This window comes from Oryctolagus cuniculus, chromosome 6 (genome assembly GCF_051225735.1).
Source record: "Oryctolagus cuniculus isolate XC-2025 breed Fujian yellow rabbit chromosome 6, ASM5122573v1, whole genome shotgun sequence".
In the NCBI taxonomy this organism is placed as follows: Eukaryota; Metazoa; Chordata; class Mammalia; order Lagomorpha; family Leporidae; genus Oryctolagus; species Oryctolagus cuniculus.
The window spans coordinates 138,316,351-138,333,699 of record NC_142872.1 but is presented as its reverse complement, the minus strand read 5'-3'; the positions used below and the strand labels follow the sequence as shown (position 1 = coordinate 138,333,699).

At 35.7% G+C, this 17,349-nt stretch overlaps 1 protein-coding gene across 3 annotated transcripts in view; it reads left to right on the top strand.

Annotated features, from left to right (window-relative positions):
- The window catches only part of CSMD3 (CUB and Sushi multiple domains 3), a 1,281,859-nt gene that overhangs the window by 1,116,563 nt on the left and 147,947 nt on the right, over window positions 1–17,349 (top strand). For all 3 annotated transcript variants that reach the window (XM_051844770.3, XM_051844772.3, XM_051844771.3), the window contains 3 exons: window positions 2,850–2,974; window positions 9,739–9,835; window positions 14,515–14,619. In XM_051844770.3, coding sequence (XP_051700730.2) covers window positions 2,850–2,974; window positions 9,739–9,835; window positions 14,515–14,619 — 327 coding nt within the window. The remainder of the gene's footprint in view (window positions 1–2,849; window positions 2,975–9,738; window positions 9,836–14,514; window positions 14,620–17,349) is intronic.

Genomic DNA, 17,349 nt, shown 5'->3' with positions numbered 1-17,349 from the left:
AGGTTTATGGCATAAGTACTAGGTGAATAGTGGTGACATTTTCTGAGGTGGAAGAGAGTATAGATGGGGAAAAATTTCAAAAGTATTGTTTTGACCATAGTAATTTTGAGATACTTATTAGTCATATTATTATACAACTCAGGACAGAAGTCATGGTTGGAGATAAACATTAGTAATCATAATATAAAGAAGACATGGAAATAGATGGCATCACTGAGTGATTTTGATGGAGCTTGAACATAATTTGTCCTTCTAACTCATTTATCGGGTTAAATTCCAAAGTCATAAGTTTATGGTATCAACAGCATGCTAATTTAATCTAATTATGGTGTCTAGGTGGTGGGCCTAGTGGGAGGTTCTCAGGTTATTAGGGACATGCTCTCCATGGACAGTTCTTATGGGAGTGCTGGTTTTAAAATGTGAATTGAGCCAATTGCTCCCTCTGCTTCCTGGCTCATCATGTGAGTTTCACAAGTATTCCGCTGTTGCCATCTGCTGAATGAATGAGGCCTGCCCAGCCCTAGACTGTTAATCTCCAAAGCCATGAGCCAGAATAAACTTCCTCCTTTGGTCATTAGTTGTAATAATGAAATAATGATTAATTGGTGTTTGGAAAAAAAAAAGATACTTTGGGACCTAGACACACAGTACTTTAGCATGTAAAGGATCAGAAGGAGGAAGATGAGCTACAAAAACAGATATAAATAGTATGTACAGGAGAAAATTGACTGTGGACAGTTGAAGAAAGGCTCAAGATAAACGATATGATTGACATTGGAAAACAATTGCTCACTCGTAGACTGAGTGCAATGCAAAGAATCAATCTTGTTGCTAGAAGGATGCCCTCATGACTTTCATGGTAGTTTCAACAGTGTGGTGAGGCCCAAAGCCTGATGGAAGGCATGGAAGAGAAATGGAGTAAGGGGATAACTGGAAGCAGCATGGGATGAACTAAAGAATGTTTATTTTAGTCCAGAAATATTTTGAAAGCCACACGGGGGCCTTCCAAAAGTTCACAAAAAATTGTTTTGTAGTAAACCTATTCATGGATTTTAAACATTTTTTGCAACAAAATAAACATATTTTAATTATATTGTTCCTTGAAGATTTTGAAGTACCTTTGAATTAAACACAACAAATAATAGCAAGATTTAGTCAATAGAGGAACAGTTTAATAATTTGGTCTTAACTATTTTAAAATAACTCTAATTTTTAAAAACACAAATATATTGGCTTTTAAAATTTAATTTCATGTTCAATGTGGGTGAAATTTGTGATATGTAAACACATAATGTTGGGGCCAGTGTAGTGGCACAGTGGTTTAAGTCAATGCCTGGTGAGCTTGGGAAGGCAAAGGAAAGTGGCACAAATACTTGGGCCCCTGCCACCCATTTTCTTACAGTTTTATGAGAAAATGCAATAAAATGACTTTCCATAAAATTACATTATTGCATCATTAAACAAGTTTGTAGCACTGTTTTGGAGAAACTATACTGGGTTGTTGCATATGGCTTTAGAAGTAGCACAAAACTAATTGCTTTTTAATAGCTATTATTATAAAAGATATGTTTTTACATCTCACCATTATATTCAGACTAGGACAGATGCCCAGTAGCACAATGCTGTTACTACCTAAAATAGTCATAAAAAATAAAATTTATTGAATCATTGTATTCCAAGTAATTGGCTAGCTTTTTGTGTACATTATATTTTCCCTATTTTTTCAAAAAAGCCTTTTGTAAGCAATAGCATTAACATTTCACAGATAAGGTATCTGTATTTCAGATAATTTCAGTGTTACACAGTATTTGGAAGTTCTGAATTAAGCCATGCCCAGAATCAAACTTGATACTATTAGTAGATAAGAAAATTTTGCTTTCTGATTAGTACCTTCAAAAATCAAAGAAGCCTATATTGACTTCCGAATAGGTAACACAACTTTTTTTTTAAATATTTATTTTATTTATTTGAAAGGCAGAGATACAGAGAAAGAGAGAGATCCACCATTCACTCCCCAAATGGCTGCAACATTTGGGCCTGGGCTGATCCAAAGCCAGAAGTCAGGAGACTCCTCAAGTCTCTCATGTGGGTGCAGGATTCAAGTCCCAGCTCTGTCTCTTACTCTGTTTTCTTGGGAGAGAGATTTAATAACTTAATGATTGAGTTTACTCAACTAAAGAATTGAGAGACTGTTTATTCATTATTCGTATCAGTGACTTTGGGGAGGCTGAGTGAGTTAAAATACATTAAATGCTTAGGAGTGTGCTCAGTGTGATATATAAATACATAAAGTTGTGATCATAATGTAATTGCTGTCATCATCATTACTCTTCAAAGGGTGCTGCTATTCTTCAAATGATACATGAGGAAGAATGTACCACTTATTTTCAAACAAAAATTTCTATATCTAAATTAGAGCTATTTTAGGGAATATGTTGTCATAGTTTTTGTAATATGAAGGGTATTCAAATTCATGCAAAATACTCATGAAAAAACTATGAATGGAGTTCAAAAATTGGTGTACCAAAATAAACTTTTATTTCCATTTTCCATGAACTTTTTGAAGTATCCACATGTAATATAAATTATAGGCTATTATTACATAAAGTATCGTGCGATTTTAGATACACCATTGTAAGGTCAACTGAAAAATGCTGCCTCGTTATTTTAAAACAATTTTGTGATATAGACAGACGTGATTTTCATTGTTCTTCTGAATCTTACAAACAGGATGACTTGATATTGTTTTCCAGTCTTGTATCTGTCTAAAATGTTCTCTCTGACCTTTTCTCTTATTTTAATTCTTTACATCAGAATTAACTCCTTCTCTTGGACTGCTTTGTTTTTAGTGCCCTGTGGTGGAATTTTAACTAAACGCAAAGGGACTATTTTGTCTCCTGGATATCCTGAACCTTATGACAACAATCTGAATTGTGTATGGAAGATCACAGTGCCAGAAGGAGCTGGTATTCAAGTAGGAATATTTAAAATTTTCTTCTTTGCATTGTATGTTTGAAGTTAATATTTTCAGAGACAAGAGAATGAACATTATTTTTAAAAGCTTAGCAAGAGTTTTTGACTGACATGGTTGAATTTAATGGAAAGGTACTTATTCATTTTTTTCACCTTCAAGTAACAGAAAACAAAAAATAATAGAATAAGCATTATAAAAAATGTGTTGCCTCATATAACATGAAATCTTGAAATGATATGATTTAGCTTTGATAATTTCAGAGATTCGAATTTTGTCATTCTAGACTGAGGTAATTTCCATCTCTCTGTTCTGCCATCCTCAGTATCTTGGTATAAGTTCTGAGCCTTCCTTTTTCATTTCAACAGTTTGCTCCCACACAGAAACATAAAGTGAAAAATAATAGATGATTTTTTAACTGATGATGAAATCAGATCAGACCTATTGTCATGTTTAATCCCAGTTGAGAGTCAATTTGGGAATTGATAATTTCTTATTTATTCTTTTTTTTTTTTTTTTACAGAGGATCAGTTTAGTAAAGTAAAGATTTCAACAGTTTGCACCCCCATAGAAACACAAAGTGAAATATACTGTTTGAGTACTCGTTATAGCATTAAATCTCAATACACAGCACATTAAGGACAGAGATCCTACATGAGGAGTAAGTGCACAGTGACTCTTTTTGTTGACTTTACAAATTGACACTCCTGTCTATGGCATCAGTAGTCTCCCTATGCTCCGGTCATGAGTTTCCAAGGCTATGGAAGCCCTCTGAGTTCTCCGACTCTTATCTTGTTTAGACAAGGTCATAGTCAAAGTGGAGGTTCTCTCCTCCCTTCAGAGAAAGGTACCTCCTTCTTTGAAGACCTGTTCTTTCCACTGGGATCTTACTCACAGAGATCTTTCATTTAGGTGGTTTTTTTTTTTTTTTTTTTTTTTTTGCCAGAGTGTCTTGGCTTTCCATGCCTCAAATACTCTCATGGGCTTTTCAGCCAGATCGGAATGCCTTTAGGGCTGATTCTGAGGCCAGAGTGCTGTTTAGGACATCCGCCATTCTATGAGTCTGCTGAGTATCTCGCTTCCCATGTTGGATCACTCTCCCCTTTATTTATTCCATCGGTTAGTATTAGCAGGTACTAGACTTGTTGATGTGCTCCCTTTGACTCTTAGTCCTTTCATTATGATCAATTGTGAACTGAAATTGATCACTTGGACTAGTGAGATGGCATTGGTACATGCCACCTTGATGGGATTAAATTGGAGTCTCCTGGTATGTTTCTAACTCTACCATTTGGGGCAAGTCAGCTTGAGCATGTCCCAAATTGTACATCTCTTCCCTCTCTTATTCCCACTCTTATGTTTAACAGGGATCACAATTCAGTTAAATTTCAACACTTAAGAATAACTGTGTATTAATTACAGAATTAAACCAGTCATATTAAGTAGAACAGACAAAAAAAATTACTAAGAGGGATAATGTATTAAGTTGTTCATTAACAGTCAGGGCTATGCTGATCAAGTCACCGTTTCTCATAGTGTCCATTTCACTTCAACAGGTTTCCTTTTTGGTGTTCAGTCAGTTGTCATCCAAATCTCCTTCCTAGACTGTACAGCATCTGTCCAGCTGTCCCAAATTCAATCTTGCCAAAACTAGCTCCATGAATACTTTTTATTTCTCTTTTTTTTTAAGATTTCATTTATTTATTTGAGTGACAGAGCTACATACAGTGAGAGGGAGAGAGAGAGAAAGGTCTTTTGTCTGCTGGTTCACTCCCCAAATGGCCAGAGCTGGGCCAATTCAAAGCCAGGAGCCAGAAGCTTCTTCCAGTCTCCTACGTGGGTACAGGGGCTCAAGGACTTGGGCTATCTTCTAGTGCTTTCCCAGGCCACAGCAGAAAGCTGAATCGAAGAAGAGCAGCTGGGACCAGAACTGGTGCCCACATGGGATGCCAGTGCTGCAGGTGGAGGATTAACCTATTGCACCACAGCGTTGGCCCCATGAAATTTTTTTTCAAAATTGTGAATGTTCCCCAAAAGTTCTATATTATAGAATGACATCTATTCAATTGCACAAGCCATAAATCAATTTTTTTCTGTCTTTTTCTCTACTCAAAAATGTAGGTCAGGTCCATCTTTCACAGATCTCTCAAGCAAGTCCATTTTCTCCATCTGTACTTTTCCCACCCAAGATTGATTGGGTACCCATCATTCCTGTCTCAAATTCTTGCTGTCTCCTCCATTCAATTATCCATGGAGCAAATAGATTAACCTGCTAAAAATTAAGTCTAATTCTGCTACTTTACTGCCTATAATACCTCAGTTGTCCCCAATATTCTTAATTCTTTCAATTCAGTTGATCATAGATCTGGGTGCTCTATTTTCATTTCTTTCCTAGTCTATTCTCACTACTTCAGTTCCTTATAATAAACCTGGCTTTCTTTTGCATCTGGAACTTTCTGCATATTAATCCTTTTGCATGCAGTGCTCTCTAACATCTCCATTTATTTAACTTAATCTTATTCACCAATTCTATCTTAACTGTGTTCCCTATGGAAGATCTTCTGTGAACTTGAGGCAAGCCTAAGTTCTCATGCTGTATGTTCTCATAGCTCACCATAATTTCTTCAATTATACCTATCAAATTTGATTGCTTATAATTATCTGTAAGCTCCTGAGGACAGTGACCATGTCTATTCTGGAAATAAGCAAATTGCCTGAAAATATATACTCAGTAAGCATTTTCAGAATGAATCAATAAGTACCTCCAAATGCAGTTGTGTTTTGCTTCTTTTATTGCATTAGCATGGAGAGAACTGATAATATGTATTCGGGAAAACTACGTTTATTTCATTTATTCTAGACAAACACTATCCAAAACTGCATACATATTAATGATAGTATAATATCTTTTACCTAGGAAGGGTATTTTTTAATATTTAATACATTAGAAAAGAGAGTTTGAGTATAGCCAAACACTAAGGAAATTTATAGAATGTGAAGAAGCATACTTGATTTTAAAATTTAAGCACTGTAAAAAAGTAGTAAGCACATATTTCAAATTAACTACTTATATGCATACTAATTTTAGACATATCAGTAATCACAGGAATTTATAAGACACACGCACACACACACGCATGCACACACCCAGAATCCTCATAATGACTTATATTTGAGATTTTACTAATTACACATTAAAAAATAAAAATGGGGCAGCCATTGGCAGAAAGAAAAGTGGAAGAATGCTGAGAAAATAACAATAATATAGAATGACCATGCATTCTATAGAAATAACCTTAATAAATAGACCAATTTATCATATTAATGAGGTATTTGTGGGGATTCATTTATTTACTTCATTCTCTTACTAGAGTTTGTTACATGAATTCCAGGGAGGATACATTCAGCAGTAACAGTCACAATGATCAAGAAAAAAGTCAACATTTATGTGATAAACCATAGGAGAAAATATGTTTAATATATAATTGTGTTAATTTATAGCATGATCTTGATGAGCTAATGTAATCTTCCAAGCCAAGTAAATGGAATCTGAGCATCTGCATGATAGACACCTGGCATGAATGGTTGGAAATTAATTACCTCATAAAGATTTCCCATTGCCATGATGGATAACATCACCTAATGGGAAGTTCCTTAGAAAGTTGTGTTAGTAACTACCTGTTTCAAAATTTTTAATTGATCTCTTTTGACTTTCTGTCACAGTGGGTTCTCATTTACTTCAGTCTCTTAAAAGATATCTGGGCATAGCTTACTACTTCTTCTTTCTTCACACTCTACAATTGTATTATGCCAAACAATTATTATATTTGTACAGAATCCATAATTGCCCATGATTGGCAAATTGTATTAGATTTGTGTGGCTAATGTAAAAATTTACTATGAAATTTATAGCAATAAATAAAATTGTCCTCTCTCAGTACTAGAGACCAGAAGTACAAAACAAATTTTAGCATGCTGAAATGAAGACTCTGACAGAACCTCTCCTCCCTTCTCAGGCTTTAGAGAATTCCTTTCTTTTGTATTTCCACTGCTAATGGCTGCAAGCATCCCTTGGCTTCTGACTACATTACTCTAATTTCCCCTTTTGTGGTCACCTTGACTTCTCCTCTTCTGTCTGTGTTGAATTTCTCTCTGCATCTTTTTATCTCAACATTCTTAAATTTATCAAATCCGAAAGAAACTTTTTCCTTACACTGTTTACAGGCTGCGGGGAATAGGACCTGATATTTTTGGGAGTCATTGTTCAGCCTTCTATACATATATATTCAGAATTAAACAGATTTTCGTCCTCCCATTCAGGTAACAGGTATACTTGGAGGTAACATTTCTGTTCTTGCCACCTGTATGCTCTGAATAACTTGGGGGGGGGGATAAATCATTCTTAAATATTATCTTTCATTTCTCTTCCTATTCAAATCACACAAAATCTAGTAACTTCCCTATAGCAAAGTATTTGATTATCTGGATCTTTCTTTCTACTATTCCTGTTTCTTACTTAGTTGAATCTCTCATAACTTCTCACTGCCATAGACTTTGAAATATTACTTCAATGGACATTCCCTTTGTCTTTTCACTTTTGTTATTTTCACCCCAGTTAGCACTGTACAAATAGCACAGTCATGATGGTATTTCTCCTCCTACTTTGGAAGCCATCAGTGGGACACTGGTGGTATGATTTAACAAGTATGTAATTATTATGAGTCTTTTTCTCAGTCTCTCAGATAAAATTCCTTGAATCGTCAATACATACTATACACTATTTCAAACCCTGTATACAAATACAATAATTAAATTCTAACAACAAACCTATGAATTAGATACCTTTACTGTGATGATTAATATGTGTACTCTGATGCACAAAAAGTTTAATGGCATTTTTAGGGTCACATGCCAGCAATAGAGGGAGCCAGAAACAAGCAAATCCAGGTTCTCTAAGGCCTACTGTGAATGTGCACTAAGCTCTACTCTTTTTCATTTTTCTATGCTTTTTCTAACTTTGCATGCAAATTTCCTATATAACTACCCTACATGTTGTTGAATTGCATTACTGATGGTTCCCTAAGTTTAGCTCATGGCTTCACTACTCTACAATTTTAAAAAGTCAATAATTTCTTTCAGTGGCAAACCTCTCAATACCTACAGCTCTCAGCCCAAATGTTAACACCTGTATAAATGTTTCCATTTTTTTTTAGCTGAATACGATATTTTCTTCTCCTAATTTGAAGGAAAGGAAAATACAAATATGAAGAGAGAATTGATCATTGTTTAAGGTGGCGGTTAATTCTGGCCTTCTTCCTGTTCTGGAACATTGCCATTGGATCTAATGCCAATCTCACAGGCAGGGTATCTGTTGCCATGTGGCACTCACCCCTGGAAAAGAGGCACACATTCACTTGAACAGAAGAATGATGATGGACTATTTTGCAGATAAGAAATGTTTAGTGAATGAATTTTTTGAAATTATTTTTAGTGAATGAGTTTAGTGTCTACATTTACAAAGCACTTCAGTTAGATAAAATAAATTTATTTTAATGCAGTTTTCATTTTTTCTGCTTTCAGACTGTAAAATATTTCGTAAATAAGAAGAAAATAGATAAGATGCACAGCTGTGGGGGTCCTAAGGATTCTTTCAAAAGCTCAAACTGTGCTAAGTGATGTGCAACAAAGTAACACATGCCCCTTTCTTTAAATAAAATCTAATAGACATGAGCTATATCACCCCAGAATTTTCCTTCTCAACTTTAAGGACGTTCAGGGTGGTTTAGTTTCGACTTCATTCATAAAAATGATCTATAGAAAATGCATTTGAAGCACTTACAAAGTATTATTTGTGGTGATTGATTTTGGCATATTAAAATCCTAAAAACCAAAAATATTAAAAATGTTCATATGGGATTACGTTAAAAATTTGAAGTAAAAAGAAGAGAAAAACATGAGAAAAATGTGTAATGAAAGGAGAAATGTATTCAGGAATAAGCTGAGTTTAAAATGAGTATTTTTCATTTATATATTCACATATGCTGTGGACCACAGAGCCGATTATTTCCCAATAGCTTCAACCAGTGACAAAAATATAATAAATGATAAGAATCTTAACACTCCAAAAACTTAAATGTTAACTGTTTGCAACATAGCATTGGGGTTCCTAGACTCACCAAAACTTTATATTTTTTAAAGATTTATTTATTTATTTGGAAGGCAGAGTTACAGAGAGGCAGAGGTTGAGGGGGGCTTCCATCAGCTGGTTCACTCCCCAAATGGCCACAAAGGCCAGAGCTGGGCCAGGAGCCAGGAGCTTCTTTTGGGTCTCCCACATGGGTTCAGGGTTCTAAGGAGCTGGACCATCTTCCACTGCTTTCCCAGGCCTTAGCAGACAGCTGGATCTGACAAGGAGCAGCTGGGACTCAAAATCACAATCCATATGGGATGCTAGCACTTGGGTGGCAGCTTTACCTGCTATGCCACAGCGCCGGCCTCTCAACTAAAGCTTTTAATCGATAAAATGCAATAGTGATAGACATGTTCTATATTGTACCCACCCTGCTAGGTGCCCCGTAAGACTTTTACAAAACTTAGCTCATATAGCCCAGTGCCATAATAGCAAAGATCAGTTCTTTTGAAATCTGTGAAGAGCCACAGTGATGTGGTCCAGGCTTTGGGTTCTCTCTTCCTTGGAGAATCAATATACTATTGTATATCTTTCTATTTAGAAATGTATATCCTTACCAATAATTATTTTTTCACAGGTGCAAGTTATAAGCTTTGCTACAGAACATAATTGGGATTCTCTGGACTTTTATGATGGAGGAGACAATAATGCTCCAAGACTTGGAAGTTATTCAGGTAACTAAGAAAGCTGAGCTTAATTAGATGAAGATATAATTATGAATATAAAAATATTTTTTAAAGAGCTCCCTGAACCACTTGGTGTTTTCAGCTGCATTTTATAAACCATGCACAATACATTAAATTACAAGTTTAGGAACATAAATGTTGTAAAGGTGTATCAAAATTTCTACTTAAAAGCTTATTATATAAACTTACTATATATACTTCTTGTTCTTTTCATATTTCTATAACTATTTATTGATACCTTTATGCTCATAATAATATTTTCAGCTGATTTATGGTTCAGGAATATATGTGAACTTTTCTTTCCTTAAAGAAAAACAGAATAAAAGAATAATAGTTAAAAATTATAGTCTGCTTGGTAATTATGGTATGTTCACTCAATAAAATGCTATGTATTCATTAAGATAATTATAGACTATCTGACAACATGGCAAGCATTATAGGTACTTTTATGTGATAATAAAGACAATATGTAATTATTTCTATTAAATCAAAAAATATGGAAAATTAACAGTTATGCACATGCACACATATAAATTCATGTAAAAAGATCAGAAGGAAATGCAAAATAAAGTAGTATAATTTGTTATTCAAGATATTGACTGATTTTAATACCTTCTGTTAGGTTGTTGATGCTTTAAAGGTAACTTATGTAATCACCTAAAAGTCTCTTTCTGTGCAGAGAAGTTATAATCAGGAATTTTATTTTGATAACTTTTCTATTCTTTATAAATTCTGAAAATGCAAACATAATGAAATTATTAACCTATATACTTCGGACATAGTATATTGAAAAATTTAATGGCTTTAAGCTTTTAAGAGATATTTTTTCGGGGTCAAAATTGTGGCATAGTGGGTAAAGCTGTCGCCTGCAGTACTGGCATCCCATATAATTGCCAGTTCAAGTCTCTGCTGCTCCACTTCTTTTTTTTTAATTTAATTTTTTTTAAAATTTTTTGACAGGCAGAGTGGACAGTGAGAGAGAGAGACAGAGAAAGGTCTTCCTTTTGCCCTTGGTTCACCCTCCAATGGCCGCCGCGGCTGGCGCACTGCGGCCTGCGCACCACGCTGATCCGATGGCAGGAGCCAGGTACTTATCCTGGTCTCCCATGGGGTGCAGGGCCCAAGGATTGGGCCATCCTCCACTGCACTCCCTGGCCACAGCAGAGAGCTGGCCTGGAAGAGGGGCAACCCGACCAGGACTAGAACCTGGTGTGCTGGTGCTGCAAGGTGGAGGATTAGCCTAGTGAGCCACGACGCCGGCCCTCCACTTCTGATCCAGCTCTGCTATGGCCTGGGAAAGCAGTGGAAAATGGCCCAAGTCCTTGGGCCTCTGCACCCTTATGGGAGGCCCCAAGGAGGCTCCTGGCTCCTGGCTTCAGATCAGCACAGCTCTGGCCCTTATGGCCAACTGGGTAGTGAATCAGCAGATGGAAGACCCCCCCCCCCACTTCTGTCTCTCTGTAACTCTTTCAAATAAATAAATAATTTTTTTTAAAAAAGAGCTTTTTTTCCATGCAGTATGATAACCAATTCTTCAACATCATCAATGAGGAAAGGAAATAAATATTTAGAGCAAGAGTGATGTGGTTTGGGCATAAGCAAGTTTTAAATATAGATTAAGATACGTTAGAAAAATCTCTTAAAATTTTGAATATATTTGATTTATAATAGGCTGGTTGTAATACTTTCATAATAATGAATATAATGATGATGAAAGTGATAAATGAGTACTATTCTTTACCAAGTGCTATCTCTGTGTGAGGATTATTATCATTTCCTTACTGATTTTTCTAGCAGTCTGAGTAAGTGTTTAAAGCTTGGAGAGATTAAGTTTCTTGAGGTTGTAGAGTTAATGTTAGGAGAACACTGGGATCCAGCTGATATGACTCCAGAATCGGAGCTCTTCATCATAAAATTCCTATAAGAGACTTACCGCAGGTTGAGTGAACATTTTAGTTTCTGATTATCTTTGTCTTCAGTGACTGCAGTTAGGACACTAAGAGCAAAGTAAGATCAGAAAAAAAACAAAGCAATAAGTATGTTCTGTAATGATTCCTTTCTATTTTTTCAGAGAAGACATCAGGAAAAAGTCCACAAAGTTATGCAAAGCTAGTGTAAAATAAATATTTACATAAAAAGTGATGTCTGTCAACTCATGTGCTTGTTGACCTTTTTCTTAGAACATAGAATTGACAATTGTTTTAATGATTGTCATCTGAATCTTTATCCTTTTAAGATGTTTGAATTATTTGCCCAAAAGATATAATTAAACAGTAATTGATTCATGCTAGTATTTTATATATTTTTAAGATGTATTTATTTATTTGAAAATCAGAGTTACGGAGAGGCAGAGGCAGAGAGAGGGGTCATCCATCCACTGGTTCACTCCCCAGATGGCTGCAATGGCCAGAGCTGGGCCGATCTGAAGCCAGGAGCCAGGAGATTCCTCTGGGTCTCCCATATGGGTTTAGGGGCCCAAGCACTTGGGCCATCTTCCATTGCTTTCCCAGGCCATAGCAGATAGCTGAATCAGAATTGAAACAGCTGGGTCTTGAACTGGTGCCCATATGGGATGCCAGCACTGTAGGTGGTGGCTTTACCTGCTATTGCATAGTGCCGACCCTAATATTTTATATTTTCATACGTAATGATTAGATAATATAAAATTGATTTACTTAAGAAGCTTAGAACATCATTATAATTCATTTGCTGAGAGGCAGGTTAACACTAGTCATAATTGGGATTAGGTTCAGAGCTGTGGAGTCGTGAGTAAAGCTGCTGACTATCATGCCTGCATCCCATATTGAAACCAGCTCAAGTCCTAGCTGCTCCACTTCCCATCCAGCTCCCTGCTAATAACGTGCCTCAGCAAGTCACGGAAGATGGCCCAAGTGCTTGGGCCCCTGCACTCGCTTGGAAGACCCAGAAGTAGCTCCTGGCTTCTGGCTTCAGACAGGCCCAGGTCTGGCTATTGCGGCCATTTGGGGAGTGAACCAGCAGATAAAAGATTAATCTCTCTCTCTCTCTGCCTCTGCCTCTGCCTCTCTCTCTAACTCTGCCTTCCAAGAAATAAATAAATATTTTAAAAAACTGAGAGTTTTGCATGCTGAATCAACTGCATGCTGTCAGAGTATAAGAAACATTAAAATATTTGACATAGTGTAGAAATGTATATATGAAATAAATATATATGTAAGCATATAAATATATTTTTAATAAAATGAATTAACTATCTCATCAAAACCCCAAATCATGTTATACCATAAATTCACATGCAAATTTAAAAAAAAAAGTTTATTATTATCTCATGTATGGAGTATTGATTCACATGAAATTCAAAACATTTATTTTAGGTGATATGGAAAATTGCTGCTATGACTTCTACAAGCTTTTTTGCTCTTACTTTTTAAAATTATTTATTTGAAAGGCAGAGTTACAGAGAGGCAGAGGCGGTGTGCAGAGGGAGAAAGAAAGAGAAAGGACTTCTATTTGTTGGTTCACTTCCCAGATGGCCATAACAGCCTGAGCTGGGCTGATCCCAAGCCAGGAGCCAAGAGCTTCTTCCAGGTCTCCCACACGGGTTTATGGGCCCAAGAACTTGGGCCATCTTCTACTGCTTTCTAAAGCCATAGCAAAGAGCTGGCTCGGAAGTGGAGCAGCCGGGACTCAAACTGGCACTCATATGGGATTCCGGCACTGCAGGTGGTGGCTTTACCTACTATGCCACAGCACTGGCCACTCCTATTTATTTTTAGGCAGCAATCTAAAGTCATTTCATATGTCCATATTCATGAAGTATGGAATGAAAGAGAATTATGAGAGAAAGTTTTTTTTCAAAGATTTATTTATTTGAGAGGCAGGGTTACAGAAAGAGGGAGAGAGACAGAGAGAGAGATCTTCCATCCACTGGTCCACTTCCCAAATGGCTGCAATGGCCAGAGCTGGGCTTATCCAAAGCCTGGAATCAGGAGCTTCCTCTAGATCTCTCACGTAGGTACAAGGCCTCAAGTACTTGGGCCATCTTTCACTGCTTTCCCAGGCGCATCAACAGGGAGCAGAATCAGAAGTGGAGCAGCCGGAACTTGAACTGGCACCCATGTGGGATGCCAACACTGTAGGAGGAGGCTTATCCTTCTCTGTCACAGCACAGGTCCCCAAGAGAAATTTTTTTTTTTTTAAGATTTATTGATTTATTTGAAAGTCAGAGTTACAGAGAGAAAAGGTAATACAGAGAAAGAGAGGGAGAGAGAGAGAGAGAGCTGTTCTGTCTGCTGGTTTGCTCCCCAGATGGCCACAATGGCAGGGCTGAGCCAAGCCAAATCAGAAGCCAGGAGCTTTATCCTTGTCTCTCATGTGAGTGCAGAGGCCCAAACACTTGAGTTATCTTCCACTGCTCTTCCTAGGTCTTTAGCAAGGAGCTCAATGGGAAGCTGAGCAACCTGGACATGAAGCAGCACCCATATGAGCTGCCTGTGTTGCAGGCAGCGGCTTTACTGCTACACCACATTGCCAACCCAAGAGAAATTTTTTTATAAAAAAAACTTCCTGAAAGGCAGCTTGAGTAAAATTTTAGTGACAATCTTTTGGCTAATTAGCAGTTAAATTACTTAACTTTACTATGGTATTATTATGTTATCCTTTACCTGTCTTTTCAATTATCATTTCAGGAACAACCATACCTCATCTTTTGAATAGTACATCCAATAATTTATATCTGAATTTTCAATCTGACATCAGTGTTTCTGCTGCAGGATTTCATCTTGAATACACAGGTAAAACTATTATGTGCTATTCAGGAAAGTTACTAAGAACTTCATATTAATTTTTGAAAATTGCTTTTGTAAATGAAAAATTAGAGTAACATTGTTTTTTTCTAGAGATTTTGAAGTATTCCATCAATTCAAGTATAAAATTACATGAATAAGTCAAGTGATTTCACAAGATTTTATAAATATTTCTTTTCTAAAACTGTGATAAGAATAATTACTATGAGATCTACTCTATTAGCAGTTTTAAGTATATAGTACAGTATTAACTGGTATACTATACATAGCAGATCTCTACAACATACTCATCTTGTATAAGTAAAACTTTGTAACGATGATCGTAACTTCCAGTTTCCTCCTTTCTGAACCCCTAGTAACCACCATTCCCTTCTGCTTCTAGGGGATTGATTATTTTATAGACATCTTGTAGGTAGAATAACGTAGTATTTGTTCTGCTCTGATTGGCTTAGCTTAGTGTTCAAAGCCTCTATGTTCATTTTTGTTGCATTCGACAAAATTTTTTTCTTATAAAATACTATATTGTATGTATGAGAGTAATTTAAAACATTAATGAGAAAATGCAAGTAAAAGAGATTGTTCATTCTCCATGGCATTTTGAAGAACTCTGAGACATATAAGCTTCACTTTATCTGTTCATTTATTGATGGACATGTAGATTGTTTCCTTGTTGTTAATTGTGAATAATTCTGCAATGACCACAGGAAGGCAGATATCTCTTCAAGATTCTGATTTTGATTCTTTTACATCTAAACAAGAAACAAGATTGCTGGTGGATCTAGTGTTAATATTTTGAAGAATTGCCATACTGCATACTGCAGCATACGACAGCAATACCATTGTAGATTTCTACCAACTGTGGTACAATGATTCCAATTTCTCCAAAACCCAAAAATCTTATGGTTTTGATTCTCATTTTTCTTGTGAGAAAAGATGTTGAATGTTTTTTCATATACATGTTGGCCATTTCTTTGTTTTTAAAATATGTATTCAAGTGCTTTGCTTATTTTGATTAGCTTATTTGTTTACATTTGAATTGTGTTTCTTACCTATTTTGGATATCAGTGACTTCTCAGATATATTGTTTGCAAATGTTTTCTCCCATTTTCCCATTTTGTATGTTGCCTTTGCTCTCTGTTGATTTTTTTTTTTTTTTGGTTTTTGAATTTTCTATACAGTCACTTTTTATTTTTAAAGATTTTATTTATTTAAGATGTAGAGTTACAGACAGTGAGATGGAGAGACAGAGATAAAGGTCTTCCATCCACTGGTTCATTCCCAAAATGGCCACAATGGCTGGAGCTGACATTTGTTTATTAGTTCTAATGAATGGTTTTTCTGAGAATTCTTAGAATCTTCTACATATAAAATCATATCATCTGTAACAAATGATGATTTTACTTCATCATTTCCAGTTTGAATTTGTAAAAAATTAATTTTGCTTGCTTATTTTCCTACCTACGACACACAGTACTATATTGAGTAGGAGTGGAAAGTGTGAACGTCCTTACCTTTTTCCTGATATTAGAAGAAAAGTTTTAGCTTTTTTACCATAGAGTATGATATTAGCCATGCTTATATATAAGCATAAAGCTATGCTTATATATATGACCTTTATTATAATAAGGCAAATTCCTCCTGTAGCTAGTTTGTAGAGAGTCTTTAATCATGAAAGATTATAAAATTTTGTCAAATACTTTTTAAAATTTTGCATCCTTTGATAATATCATGTGATTTTTAACCTTCACTCTGTTAATGAGTTCTATCATATTTATTAACTTTTGTATGTTGAACTACCCTTGTACACCAAGGTGGACATGATGTATAACTTTTTAATATGTTAATTTTTTTCATCCATGTTCAGCAGGAATATTAATCTATAATTTTATTTTCTTGTGTTACATTTGCCTTTCACTATCAAGGTAATGCTGACTTTAATAAATGAGTTAGAAAGTATTTACACTTCAATTTTTTAGAAGCATTGGAAAAACAATGATATGAAATCCTCTTTAAATATTTGGAAGAATTCATTAGTAAAGCCATCTAGTCCCATACTTTTCTTACTTGGAAAGATTTGTATAACTGATTCAATCTCTTACTAGTTATTGGTCTGTTCAGATTTTCTATTCCTTTCCAATTCAGTCTTGACAAATTTTATATTTCTAGAAATTTGTCCACTTTTCCTGGATTATCCAATTTTCTGGTGTATAACTGTTCTTAGATATTCTTTATGATCTTTTTCTCTTATTAAACTATTTATTTTTAAATTATTAAATTATTTATTTGAGAAGTGGAATTACAGAAAGCGGGGGAGAGTGAGAAAATACTAAGTGAGAGAGAAAGGGAGAAGGATAGAGAGAAAGAGAGAGAAAGAGATCCTCCATCCACTGGTTCACTTACCAAATGGCTTCAACTGCTAGGGCTGGGCCAGGATGAAGCCAGGAATCTGGAACTCTATCTGGATCTCCCATGTGGGTGTCAGGGGCCCAAATACATGAGCCATCTTCTGCTGCTTTCGCAGGTACACTGGCAGGGAACTGGGTTGGAAGCGGAACAGCCAGGACAGGAAGGGGCACTTATACAGGATGCTAGCATCATGGGTGGTGGCTTAACCCGTTGTATCACAACCCTGTCCCCCCTTTTAATCCTTTTAATTTTTGTGTTATCAATTTAATGTCTTCTTTTTCTTACAAGCATTTTCAAGTTATGAAAAAAGAA